General features: G+C 33.7%; 1 protein-coding gene across 10 annotated transcripts in view; it reads right to left on the bottom strand.

The window, feature by feature from the left end:
* LOC115218630 (activating transcription factor 7-interacting protein 1) overlaps positions 1-15,357 on the bottom strand; it is a 110,157-nt gene that overhangs the window by 23,355 nt on the left and 71,445 nt on the right. For all 10 annotated transcript variants that reach the window (XM_036507493.1, XM_036507467.1, XM_036507457.1 and 7 more), the window contains 2 exons: positions 12,888-13,820; positions 546-1,090 (listed from right to left, as the gene is read on the bottom strand). In XM_036507493.1, the coding sequence (XP_036363386.1) occupies positions 546-1,090; positions 12,888-13,820 (1,478 nt within the window). The remainder of the gene's footprint in view (positions 1-545; positions 1,091-12,887; positions 13,821-15,357) is intronic.

Below are 15,357 nucleotides of genomic sequence, written 5' to 3'. Positions count from 1 at the left end.
TCCTAACGCCAATCACTCCGAGAGTGTAGTGGGTGCTTTTTACGTGCCACCGGCACAGATGCCAGACGAGGCTGGCAAACGGCCACGATCGGATGGTGCTTTTTATGTGCCACCGGCACAGAGGCCAGTCGGGGCAGCGCTGGCAACAGCCACGTTCGGATGGTTCTCTTACATGCCACCGGCACTGATATCACAGCTACAATTTCCATTGATGTTGATCGATTTCAATTTTGATTTATTTAAATATTTTAATACCAACTTGCCAAGATCACATCTAGCTCTATGACGTAAGCATACTGTTTTAACCTTCCATCAAAATTTCATGTTTATGTTCCAAACACCAGTTTAATAATAACACGTTAATTATCTGAAAACTAACTGAAACAAATGAGGTGTGTGTCAACAGAAATATAATAACAAAAGAGTTAAAGGCTATGATATTTGAAAAATGTTCCTTTGAATTGAGAGACAAAAATATCTAAGTTCAAAGTACAATGAAGTAGTAATCTAGGAACAAAGATATTTCCAAAATGAATGAATGCTACCTTTTCAGATAACTTGATGTACTTTTGGTCTGAATTTGATGTTTTTTCTTGATCTTCTTCTTCATCTGTTGTTACTGAATCTTCAGAGGGTTTTTCACTAGAATCACTGTCTTTACTAGACTCTTCCAATTCATCATCAAATGGGATAGAATCTAATTTAATACCAATCCGTGACCCTAAGTTACCAATTACATCATCTAAACGAGATCGTTTTACTGGGGCAATTTCTGCATCAGTCCAATCTTCAGTTTCCTCAGCAGATCTTTTTTTATCATTATTTTCCCAACTTTCTGAAATTTCACAAGACTTAGTAACACTCGACAAATCTTCATTGGAATTGTTTCTTGAAAACTGTAATGGAGATGGTGATTTAGAAAGCCTTTCAGAATTGCTGTCAACTTCTTTGCCGTTATCATTATCCAGATCAGCCTCTTCCTTTTCATCAGAATTAGATACATCCTTACTTATTTCTGTATCATCTTTATCAGATGTAGAAATATCCTTATCTGGTTCTTCAGGTTGTAAAGGTGCTGACACAGATGAATCTGAAAATAAAACGAAACCGACCCTATAATCAGAGGTAACTAAAAAATTCTTACATAACATTAATACATATAATAATTTTTGCAACAGACTTCATAGAAATAATGGATTTCAAACACAAAAAACTTAATATTAATGAAACATATATACAAAAAAAAAGCTTGGTAAGTAGTACCTATTTTTTAGCAAATGAAACTGTGGTACATAGAAACTAGAACAAGTCAGTACTAGAAACTTCACTTACCGAACAAATCAAACAAATCCCTTTCTGTTTTATATTTAAGAGATGAGGAATTATTTACATTTGATGGATATTTGTCCTCATCTTGTTTGCTGTTAACACAACAACTGATGTACCCTCCAGCCTTCATCAGGTGTTTTGGGGAAATTTTGAACCTGGGTTCTCATTCCTAAGGTATTTTTCGATATTATTATTACTATTTAGGTCACTGCTTGGAATCCAACTCAGAATCTTGGGGTAGTGGACCACGCTCTTAACCACTATGCCATGTGCCCATGAGCCTATGGCGTAGTGGTAACCATAACACCGTATGCGTAGTGGTTAAGAGTGCGGGCTACTAACCCCAAGATTCCGAGTTTGATTCCAGGCAGTGACCTAAATAATGATAATAATAATAACATTTCTACAACTGGATGCCCTTCCTAACGCCAACAACTCTGAGAGTGTAATGGGTGCTTTTATGTGTCACCAGCATGGGTGCCATTTGCGTGAAACAACTCTTTTGGCTATTAATGTAACAAACAGACTCATTAAGTGACACCATGATGATTATTTCTAGTAAATATGAGACTCTATGGTATGAAGAATGAAGAATGAGGAGGAATCAAGGCTTCTGCAGCTCAGTGACACAAATGACTTAACCCATTACAACAATAACTTCAGGCAAACAACCAGCCACTGTATAAATCTACTAATCAGATGAACATGTATAGCAGATAGATTTCACACTCAAGAAATAGGACAGTAACCAGTTGTGAGTCCTTCCTACGTGAAGGAGGGACAATTTAACATAGACTAGTGATCAATAACCTCAAGGCAAGAGCTAGCCATATTCTGAGACACTAGAGTATGGAAGGACAGTATGGAAGCTGAACGACCCTCCAGCCAAACATAGGCTCATAGAAATACTAGCTGATGTTAAGAAGATGTACCTGCATATGATGATAATGACAGCATAAAGAATAACTGGGATTTCTACAAGACAATCTGCTATGAGCCATAGACAAGATTTGTGACGATGGAGCATGGTTCCAGCTAGACTCAATAGAGGAACTAGCTATTGAAGTTGACAGTTATATAGCTGAAAGTACTATTAAGGATTAGACTATCAGAAGTAGTTGCTAATGTACTGAAACGGTCTGGCAAAGTAGGACATGCAGTTGTCACTTGCATAGTCAATCAGGGTTATTGTTGATTTGTACCAGGTCTACTCCAGTTTATTAGGTCTATGATCAAAGCCTTGAATATTCAATGTTTTTCCTAAGTGCAGGACAGTAAGTATGTTATCTGAAGGAATTTTGCTGTTAAGTGGGTGCCATAGTAGTATCATCATCAACTGCTACATAAGCAAAAACAAACAAAAATCTCTAGAAAGGAGTATCTATAAACGTTTTTAATTGATGGACCATGTCATAAAGAAACAAAGTATTCAAGTATGTCTAGAAAGTGAATTAATTTAGACGAGATGCAGTTTGGGTTAATGTCTGAATGTGAGTATCATCAATGCCCTCTTCCCAGTGATACAACTACAGAATACCATGCAGTATAGTCTCATCATCATTAAGAAAACTAGGTGTAGATGAATAGTGTGTAAAAGCTATTCAAGCCATGTATAAAAATACTGTCAGCAAGGTGAGTTAATAATGAGTTTAGCAAGGCATTTAACAAGCAAGGTGTCCATCAGGCTGTTCTCAATTTCCTCCGGTTTATTACAGATTTCCAGTCCTTATGTTAAGACAGCTGTCCATAGCAACTTCTGCATACCAATGACCTAATTTTGACAGCTCTTTGTCAAGGAATTACAAAAGAAATTCCAAATGTGGAAACAAATCCTAAAATTGAAAGGCCCCGAAGTAAAGACAAAATTTTAGTTAACAGTAAAGAAGACAATAATATCTAAGAAGTGGTTACGTTTGAATGTTTGATATCTATCCTTTCATTCTCTTAGTTGTTTCAGTCATTTGACTGCAGCCATGCTGGAGCACTGTCTTGAATGCTTTTGGTTGAACAAATTGACCCCAGGACTTAGGGCTCACTCTCTAAGTGAGGAGTAGATTGCATAGATGATGCTTATGTATGATGTTTGATTTTGTGTGAGAGTGAAACATGGGCATTTCATGTTGAGGTATTGTGAAGGCTGAAAAAAAATGAAGCAAGCATTCATTGCTGGCTATATAACATTAGAATGCTTGAACAACAGATTACAACTGAGCTGAGGAAAAAAATTAGGTATAAGGTGTATCACATGTAGCATGCTACATTGGTTTTAACATTTGATACTTATAACAAATTCCATGCAATTAAAGTGGAAAGATCATGCAAACGTAGAAGACCAAGGCTGAAAGCTGACCTCAAGGGTTGAATACTATGAAATAAATGATAATCACAAAGCTATACTAAGGAAGACCCACCTATTCCATGAAAACATAGAAAAGGTAGATGCTTGCTACTGATGAAGATAGCAGTATGGTGAATACATGTGGCAGTTTGTTACATTTGATGTTGGAAGAGGTGGATTTTGTACAGGCTACTAGTCTCTTTGAATAGGGTTGATGCTGTGTTGAAGTCATTATGTAGTAATGACTATAGAAAAGGTAGGGTAACTGTGATGTCAATTGTAATATGAGGCTGTGCTAATGTTGTAAGGATTTGTAAAAAGATCAAGTAAGTGTTAAGTACAAAATAGTGGATGAGAGGATGCATATTTGCATTACTTCATTTACAATTCTCGAATTAATGTTGTGATATTCTATGTAGGGAAGGCTAACCTAGAATTATTTTCCCCCACCAGCCCAATTTTCAGATTCTGAGAAATTAGCAGTATTGGTGGTAGTTGTTGAAGATACTGAACGAGATAATTCCTTCATATTTTTATAAGTTCAATATGACAGTTTTGAAATACAATAAGCCACCTGTGATTATTAAAAGATAAAGCATCAAATACTAAATAACCTTTAAACTTCAGAAATATTCTTTTGACTTTAATTTTAAATTTTTGTGACGGGTCTCTCTTTTTTTTATGCAATAAAAAACAGAGTCTCTGCCTAATCTTGAATTCAAAAAGCTAAGCTGAAGAGAAAAGAGCTGATAGAAACTATTCATTATCAACCCACCTGAAACCACCCAAAATGCTTTTTGTCTTTTATGACTGAAAAAATGGAAACCAGTTTCACATTCACCAGTAGTGATTCAGAATTTGAAGTGAAGGATTTTCAAAAGAATATATATATATATGAAACATGCAACAAGTATAACAATGTGCATAATGGAGAATCAGATATTTCAATTTCTAATTGCAAAAGCAGTAACTCCAATAGCTCTGTAATGATAATGAAAGTGATGAGTGCTACAAGAAACAGTATGAAGTAAGTACTTAGAAAGTACTTTTAAGTTTTTTCAAAAGAGATAGGACCCAATCACAGTCTTTCCAATAGTTGCAAGCAATTGGCTATTCCTTTATATTTTTTGATCTTCAATAATTACCAACAGTAACTGCAGAAACAAAATGTAACACAGAATTATAAAACAAAGAGGGGGAGGGGGGCAATAGTTTACAGTTTCTCACATGCCTGGAGGAAATTGGGGCATTTTAAACATTATAAACGACATTAAGAAGCTGACCATAACTACAAACTTCTGGAACATGGACGAACTGTTTGGTGACCAGTATGTTTTCCAGTATTATGGACACAAACAAGGTTTTTGAACTTGCACCAGTATGCAAGGAAGAAAATTAAGAAAATCATGTTCCCTTATTCAAAATAAGACCCTTCCTCAACAATGCTCAAAGCATCATCATCATAATTTAACATCTGCTTTCCATGCTGGCATGAGTTGAATAGCTTGACTGAGGACTGGCAAGCCAAAAAGCTGCACCAAGCTCCAATCTGATCTGGCAAGGTTTCTACAACTGGATGCCCCTCCTAACACCAACCACTCCAAGAGTGTAGTGGGTGCTACATGCCACCACCATAAGGGCCAGTCAGGCAATACTAGCATCAACCAACGCTCGAATGGTGCTTTTTACATGCCACCAGCAAGGGAGCCAGTCAGGCGGCACAGGCAATGACCACACTCAAATGGTGCTTTTTACATGCTACTTGAACAGAACCAGCCAGGCGGCACTGGCATTGACCATGCTCAAATGGTGCATTTTACATGCCACTGGCACAGGAGCCAGTCTGATGGGACTGGCATTGGCCACGACAATGATTTCACTTGACTCAACAGGTCTTCTCAAGCATAGTTTATAGCCCAATGATTGACTGGTACTCTTAAATGGGCTGGTAATGCTACACTGGCATAGGCCAGTTATGGTCTCACTTGGCTTACCAGGTATTCTCAAGCACAGCATATCTCCAAAGGTCTTGGTTACTTGTCACTGCCTCAGTGAGACCCAATGTTCGAAGGTCATGCTTCACAACCACATCCCAGGTCTTCTTGATTTTACCTCTTCCACACCCCCCCCCCCCCACTGTTAGGCTGTAACACTTTTTCACAAATCTGTCCTCATCCATATGCAACACATTACCATACCAGCAGTCTCTCTTGCACACCACATCTGATGCTTATGTCCAACTTTTCTCTCAGGGTGCTTACACTCTTGTGTATGCACACTGACATTACACATCCAGCGGAGCATACTAGCTTCATTTCTTGCAAGCTTACACATGTCCTCAGCAGTCATATGGGAATAAAAATCTAGAAAAAGAGAGTACACTCTTAATTGGAGTATAATAGGTAGAGCCCACTCTTATAATATTGTGAATAAAAAGTGTTTATTATGCCTAACAAAATTTATTAAACTACTACAGTCTAGAGATGAATTATTAAACACATATGATGAATGTGGAGTAAATGTAGACACCAAAGTAATTTTATCTTCAACAAAATGAAATACTGAATCCCCACCCCAGAATCAAAATATCCACACAATTTTATTTCTACAGCACTTGAATAGACTATATAAATATATAAATAATTTAAATAAATAAATGAATTAAGTATTACTAAAATTATATAATAAATATCTCCTCACATAAGTAAATTGAAGATAGTAATAGAGGATAGTTTAAATTTAAACTATGCATAGTGTAACTACTCCCCCCCCCCACCCGCGCACTTGGTACTAATCACCTATAAGCTCCCATAGTTCCCTATCTTCCTCTAATCGCCATTTTGAAAACTAATCCTGGCACTAGCAAAAAAGGAAGATATGTAGTTGAATTTTTCTTGTTATATTTCACATTTAAACAGACATTTTTATTCTGAAGTATAATTTTATATCTTATAATTTGTATTTGACATTATATACTTGACTTTAAGAGGTTGATATATATATACTAATTCATATTTATAATGTATAATTTATAAATTTTAATTCTTAATATTACAAAGTATAATTTTCTATTTAATTTTTAATGCTTAAATATTATTGCCTTTTAAAGGAATGTAAAATTAGATTTATAATATTTTGAAAAAGAACCTGAAGATGTGTTGGAACAATGGTAAATCTGATGATTACATATATACATTTATATATGTATACAATTGTGTGTATGTATATATATTATAATCTTCCAATACTGAAACAATGTAGTTCCTTCATATTTAATTAATTTAGTGTTAACTAGAAATAATTAAGGAAGTATAGTATATACCCTGCTGGTATAATGGTTATGTCCTTTAAGTATTATTTCATGATGTGCAAATGAATACCATGAGTTTACTTTCAGATATACTCATTAGGTTTTTTGTATTATCTGAAATAGAATACCCGCATATCTATTAATCCCAAAGCCTAAATTGACTTTTATTAGATACTTGTACATTTCAAGATAAATATAAAAATAACATGACAACACACATTGGCCCATTTGCTAGGGTTAATAACAGAATGATAGGGTGGTAGAGAGAGTTGAGTAGGAGATGCAGTGTTACTCCATATCATTCAGTTAGGATAAAATGTGTGAAGACAGTAACAGGAGGGAAAGGTAAAAGTACTGATGGGTTTGTAAGAGGGAGTCAGAGTGGGAAGGAGGAATGATGCTGAGTTGGAGGAGGTGGAATTTTTCTCCACATTATATACGGATGGGTAGAATGGTGCATCCAAGAGAATCAGGAAGGCTGGATAAAGGCTGTCAGAATGCAAACCTTCCTCACACAAGCATCATGATTCTGGAGGAAAGAGTAATAACAGGTTATAGGTGGCATTGGTATGGGGACAGGAGATATTCAATATACACAAATCAAGTACCTCCTGTTCCTACTCTCAGTTATGGGAAGCATATCATGGTGAGTAAAAGAAATGATTGGCAGATGAGAGTGTGCAGAATAGGCACACCAGTTAGGAGAATAGATGTGTGTATGTATATATATTATAATGTTCCAATACTGAAACACATACAGTTCCTTCATATTTAATTAATTTAGTGTTAACTAAAGTTGGAGATAATTAAGGAAGTATAGTATATACCCTGCTGGTATAATGGTTATGTCCGTTAAGTATTATTTCGTGATGTGCAAATGGATACCATGAGTTTACTTTCAGATATACTCATTAGGTTTTTTTTTTTTTTTGTATTATATTTCATCCGTTCTATACCCTCATGTTCCACCATAAGGGTATAGAACGAATGAAAGAAGAAAATGTGCAGAGGGATGTATGCACTATATTTGTGCATGAGACTGGGTCTTCTGTAGCACTACTAATTGCCAGATGACACAATCTTCTCTCATCTCCTTCATCCGATGTAACATCTTCAGATCATTTTTCACCATCTCATACCAAGTCTTCTGCAATCTCTCTCATCCACAGGTACCTTTCAGTACTTGCTCATGCAGCTGTAATCTCTTTTTGCCAACTCCTTTTCTGTTGGAAGAGCACAAACCTTTCCCTGATTCTATAAGGGTTCTATATCCTTAATATTAACTAAAACTTTCATTTTCCCTAAATTTACTTTAACATTTTTCATTTTCAGATTTTGCTTCTGTGTCTGGAACTTCAGCTTCAGTTCTTCTACCGATTTTGCAATAAGTGCCAAGTCATCAGCTTCTAAAATTCCTCTGTTCTAGCATGGAGTGCTATAATAAATAGGAATGGGCTGAAAAATGAGCTCTGATATACCCACACCGACAAACTAAACTCATTGATAGATCTCACCTTGCTGACTGCCCCTTTGTACATAGCTTGTACAGCCTTCATGAGCTTTTCATCTACTACTTTCCTTAGAGAAAACAAATTACAGTGAAAGGTACCTTGTCAAAAACAATCTCTAGATCAATGTGTGCCTGTGTGTGGGGGGGGGGGGGGTATATACACACATGCATATATCAAATACTAGTGCTAACATGCTATCTTGAAGATAGTATGTTGGCAATGACAGTGGTTTTGTATATATTGGTTATTTAGTGTATAACTTTAACCCTAACAAATAACAGGAATTGTATCCAACTCATAAAAGTATGGAAAAAGAAGACAAAAAACAATTACGATGATTCAGTATTAATCTTTCTATGCCCTTACATGTACAGAAATTTTCTCAAATTCTTGATGATATCTAATTTGCTATAACTTGAGAATCCATTCAAACCTGAAATTTTCACCTTCTGAATACAAATGTTTGGTGCACATGTGCATGTGTTAGTGCAGGCAATAACTTTCTGTCCAATCCATTCTGGCATGGTAAAATGGATGTTAATTCCTCTTCTTTAATTTGGTATTTGTAATTGGTTAGTAACAAAGTCAATTCTAATTATTCTGTTAGTAGGCATATTAATAGAAATACTAAGATTTGATCTTTTGATTTGACACTTCCCATATATTAAACTTGAATAACAATTTTTTAACTTTTTCAGCAAATAAATGACCAGAAAAATATATACATTCTTAGGAATAATATATGTATTTAAACTGTTTGATATTCATCTTGCTTTGCATGTAATTGAAAATGAGCTAACCATTTCCTATTTACATTATAGGTGGGGAAATGACATAGAAAACTAAAACTTATAGTCACATTTCATTAATTGAAAGCAAGAATGCAACCAAAGTAAATTGAGCAACAGCAATAGCAGAATTGCCACTGCCACCACCATCAGTCGTTGTTTTGTCCATTTTCCTACGTTTGCATGGGTTAGATGGATCTTTGTCAACACAGCATCTTACCACTATTGTCCACCTTAATCATCTTTGTGAGGTTCAGCATCCTGATATCAGTTTTTACCACTTCCACTAATGTCATTCTCAGTCTTCCTTTTCCACATTTTCTTCCACTTGAATCTCCTGGTAATTTTTTGTCTATAGGTTATCCTCCAAATTTATCTCTACCACATCTTTCATGCATACTAACATTCCAATAGAGCATGCTTGCTTCATTTCTCTCCAAGCTTTGCGGTATCAACATTTCCCTATGTTGTCAGCAGAACTAATAACTCCACAAGCTTTCCCACTCTAACTTTATTCAGGTTACACTGACAGAACTTTTATAGTCATCATCACAGATGTGGAGTCGGAGTCAGTGAAAATGAATTGACTCCAACTAAATATAATAATACAATACATTAAAATTTTCAATTTCACAGATTCTAATTTGAAGATAATCAATGGATTCTGTGAAGAAGGATCTAGTAGAAACAAATCTATCTAAAAACAAAATGTTAGTAAATTTTTAATCTGGAATTTTAAACCACCATTCAAAAGATACAATGTTTCTGTAATAAATTTTGTAGAGATGAACTTTCCAATATTCTTGAATATAATTTATTTCATTTTAATCTTTCATGGTGCATTCACTAAAATTTTATAAATAAAGAAGAGTTATGAATCAAATTGAGTTTATTTATTTTAAAAGTGATTTATGCTGCTTTTGATGTTCAACCTTTTAAATTTTAAACTTAAACTTTTTGGGACATCTCACTTCTTATATTCCATTTTTAACAAGTTTTCCAAAATTGGATGCCATTCTTATTGGTCAATCACTTTACATGATCCTCTGGCTGCAATTTCTTGTAACACCAGTACAACAGGGGTTGCCATGTCAACAGCAAGACTAAGGAATTGTCCTTATAGTTGTCTATGTTAATCTACTAATCACCTTATAAAGTGTAGAGTGCTATATATATATATAATGTACTCATTGTAAAGTAAATCAGACATTTAGTAGCATAAATTGTTGCTGATTAGATGCAAAATATAAATCATAAATTTTACAATACACTTGTGCAAAATGAATATAAAACTGTCAAACATAAAATAAATGTTGATTACATAATAGTTACAGAAGAAATAAACAGAGGGAGATAACACAGACAAACTGAAGCAGAGACACGGCAAGAAAATTAAGAATGTAACAACTTGGATGAACAAGTTTAACACAATTTAATGCAAAAAAAAAAGGAAAATCTGAGTATAGCACACCTTACAGACAAGCTCCCTTATATAATCAAAACACGATATTTACATCTTATAGTAATGTAAAATAAACAATGATGAAGGTGGTGGCTGTACTGTTACTTTTTCAAAATACAATAAAAACATGCTCTATTAAGAAACTAAATAAGATTTTAAAACTATTTTCCTTAATTTATCAGATTTATAAAAAAGTTGAAAACACACACCCAGAGCTCTCTTTCTCCTTCTCTCTCACACAATTCCTTTCTACAATTCATAGAATATCCTTCATCTAGCTATATCTGACAGAATCTTTGACATTTTCAAGAACATGTAATAGAGCCTAAATTAAGGGCAATAAATCTTATAAGTTGGGTTAAGTTGTAAAGTACATAAGTTTTGCAACAAGCAAAAATGCTAGTTCTAAAATCTTTCTAAGAGATCAACACTGTAGTTGTACTAACAAGTAATGTTTGTAGCCACTTCGACATGGCTGTCCATTCGAATAGATTTTAACCCCAAGAGGACATCGCTAGCTGGTTAACAATGCATCCAATATATTGTGAACAAGGAAGCAAAGCCCTTCTAGCGATGTGACCAGCAGACCAGTCTGGTTTCAGGCTATTTCTGCTCCTCTTCAGAACTGGACATTTCGTCTGCTAGAGATGGCAGTAGCTCACTGCATACATAAATTCAAGCAACACAGTCACTGATTTTTGCAACAAGCAAAATTGCTAGTTTTAAAATCTAAGAGATCAACACAGTAGTTGTACTAACAAGTAATGTTCATAGCCACTTCAACATGGCTGTCCATTTGAACAGACTTTACTGTAATTTTTTTAATCCCAAGAGGACATCTCTAGTTGGTTAACAAGGCACAGCTGCTTTCAATATAGTGTGAGCAGGGGAGCGAACTCCTACCACTTTCTAATGAAAGGACCAGTAGACCAGCCTGGTTTTGGGCTATTTCTACCTCCATTCGAACAGACAGCTATGTTGAAGTGGCTGCAAACATAACTTGTTAGTACAACTACTGCGATGATCTCTCAGAGAGATTTTAGAACTAGCATTCTTGCCGGTTGCAAAATAAGCAACTGTTTATCGCGTGAATTTATATATATTGCAAGCAGAAGCAAGCTATTGCCATCTCTAGCAGATGAGGTGTCCAGTACTGAAGAGAGGCAGAAATAGCCTGAAACCAGGTTGGCCTACTGGTCCCACTGCTAGAGGATGGTAGGGATTCACTTCCCTGCTCACAATATATTGGACACAGCTGTGCATCATTAACCAGCTAGAGATGTCCTCTTGGGTTTAAATAATTGCAGTAAAGTCCATTCAAATGGACAGCCATATTGAAGTGACTAGGGACATTGCATGAGTTTTATTCTCACTAAAGCAACAATAATTATAATAATTATTTAGATAGGATTTAAGACCAGTATTTAGGTTTCATGAACATAATTTTACTAACTGAAATGCTTGTTTTATCAATAATTTTAATATTCTAAATAGGCATAAAAGACAAAAAGTGTACCTAAAATACTTTCTTAATTATTCATAAGACTTAATGATGTCATAGCATAAAAAAAAAAAAACTGAATGAAACTCTAAATATTAATTCAACCAAACAAGGAATACAATGTACTTATAGATGATGAAGATAGTTATGAACTGTTTATATAAAACAATCTACAAATATGAATGAGTTAATTTGAAAAAATGAAAATACCTAAAAGTAAATCAAGTAAAAACTGAAAGGCAGCTGAACAAGAGTTTCGCACCAAGCATTACATTTTCAAAGATGAAGATATATATGGAATATCAAAGAAATCTCATTTAGTTTTGTTTTTAAATGACGGCTAAAATCCATACGCATGTTTGTAAACTGTTTCTGTCTGAACTTAAAAGACTATATGACTATCAAATATTCTGGATGATTTTATAGTATTCTTAGATTCTCTGAACTAGCACAAGTTCTAAGCATTAAATTCTAATTTCTTGCTAATGGAAAAAATCTTGATCACCACAAAAAAATTAGGTTAGTATATATTGGGCTTATACAATGCTAGTATCAATTTATACCCATGAGTGAAAAATATGTACATGGGGGCTAATGTCAAAATAGCTAAGAAAGAAAAAAAAAAGGGTGGTACTGAGGTAAACTTACCAACTTGCCCGTTACTCTTAGAAATATATTCATCAATTCCTTTTATCTTCTCATCTTCCTTATCATCTTTATGATTAGTTGAAGCAATAGTCCCAAAGTTTTCAAATAAATTTCCACGTGAGGAACTGGTTTTGTTTGATTTGGAAGAAGATTGGGAATCACTTGTTGATGTTACATTTTGAACATTACTGTCATCCTTCTTTTTTAAAAGCATTTTACTTAATGCTGAATTTGAGTTCTTTTCTGAAAAATATTTGAATGAATCTTTTATTTTTTCATCCAAACCATAAGAGGATACAAATTCTTTAACATCAGACCCAGAATAGTCTCCATTACCAACAAAATTCTTCTTCTCAGAATGGCTTTCATTATCATTACAATTCTTTTTATCAGAAGAAACATTCAAAGAGTTTAAATGATTGAAGTTTACTTCTGTTTCCTCATTGTCAGATGCTTCATTTTTTGATGTTTTAGATTTATCACAATTATTTTTAACATCATCTAAATTTTCAGGATTGTCATCATTTTCTGACAAAGGACTCGTTTGAGTGGTATCAATGGGTGATAAGTTCATATGGCTAGAGTTACTGTTATTGTTTTCCTGTGATACCGATTCATCTAGATTTTGATCATCAGATTGTTTTTGAGATTCACTTGTATTTTTGTTTATATTAGTAGTAGAACTGCTTTTCTTATCTGGTTTTATTCCAAAATTGCTATCTACATTTTTCTCAATAGCTTCATTTTCAGGAGTGTCAGTATATCGGCCTTGACCATTTAAAGCTTTTATATTTTTTAAAGCTTCTTCAAATTCACTATTACCATCAGAATTATTGTCAGAAAAGCCACTATGCTCCACAAGGTTGGCATTTAGGCTGACATGAAGAGGTGACACTTTCGTAGATGACATCCGAGCACTATTTGACTGCCCAACTGAAAGAACAGAAAAACTGGTTAGGCTATAAACAAATTAAAAACAGTTTAGTGAAAATAAATAACATACTACTTTCAATTAGAATACTAATTTGGTTAAATTGTTATTTTAAATTAATAAATTTAAAAACAATCAATTAATTTAATAAGTTAAACAAAATATTAAATTCATATCGAATGTCTGTTTCACTACCTTACAGGGAACTCATCTTACAGTTTCACGCATAAAAGAACAAATGTTTTTAATCATGTTAATTTGTATCCTTAAATTTATACATTAGCATTTTAATTGTCATTATTTTTATATTACGAAGAGGAAATTTTGTGATATACAAATAATTAAAGAAAATCTATTTTCTGAATTTACATATAAACTTTTTAGCAATAACTATATATATATATATATAATATATATATATATATATATATATATATATATATATATATATATATTATATATATATATATATATATATATATATTAAACTATTCAATTGTGATTTTATTAAAGCAACTTATTTTAATACATTAACTTTTATTAGGTCTTTTTCTGCAAGTTTGCTTTGCTTCATCTTTCACTTATTGTTACTACTGCTTTATCTCTTGATTTCTTATCTTAGGCAAACCTTTTTAATAAGCCTCAATAAAATTGAGGCTTAATAAGTTATATTTAGAAATATTTTCATAACTATTTTCTAGTTAAATTTATTATAACTCTCCTCTTAGTGTGTATTTATACTTATAGTAGAAGTTAGATGGGCATGTACAACATGTTTAATTGGCTTCCAGTGTCATTACAGCATCAACATTTTCATTAGCTTACTCTGCTCTCCTTAAAATTGGTTTTATTTTACAACACCAAGTAATTAACAACCATTTTCTATACACACCTTCATTTTGGTCATACTGCACATTCATTTAATTACACAAATTATTGTCCAATAAATTACAAATATAATTTTGCTTACTGCTGGTCTTCTGTTTACATTTTCCTATTTAATTCATCATCACATAATTAACATACACACCATACTTCCTGTTATTTATAGAGAAAATCTTTTTATTCCCCAAATTCCGTCTATCAGCTTTAACAGACCATATCAAGTATACCAGTGCAATCATGTCATTTGTTCACTATTAAGGATGTTCGTCCAAGTCCTTCTCCAGAGTTTTAGTTTTCTGTTCTTGTTTCTTAAATGCTTACTATCATGAGTCCTTGAAATGTAACCGGATCTGAACTTATCATTCACACATATATCATACTGCCATAAGATCACACAATGACAATATGATGCCTTTTGTTTTTTCATTGAATATAAATTTGTTATTGGTGGATTAGAGTGGGGCCTATTATTTCTCATACAGGTATCACAGCAGAAAAAGAAGGCCTATATACTAGTACTACCTTTTATTCATCTCAGCCATATCTTGCATTAGCTTTACTATATAGACCACCTCCATCCATTGTTTAAGTCTACTTGACCATCTTCATCCATTGGCTTAAGTCTATTTTTAATGCATTGCCATTATCTTTGTA

The sequence above is a fragment of the Octopus sinensis genome, linkage group LG1 (assembly GCF_006345805.1).
Source record: "Octopus sinensis linkage group LG1, ASM634580v1, whole genome shotgun sequence".
NCBI classification, from domain to species: domain Eukaryota; kingdom Metazoa; phylum Mollusca; class Cephalopoda; order Octopoda; family Octopodidae; genus Octopus; species Octopus sinensis.
Note: the sequence above shows the minus strand (reverse complement) of the source record. Positions and strands in the feature narration are given on the sequence as shown.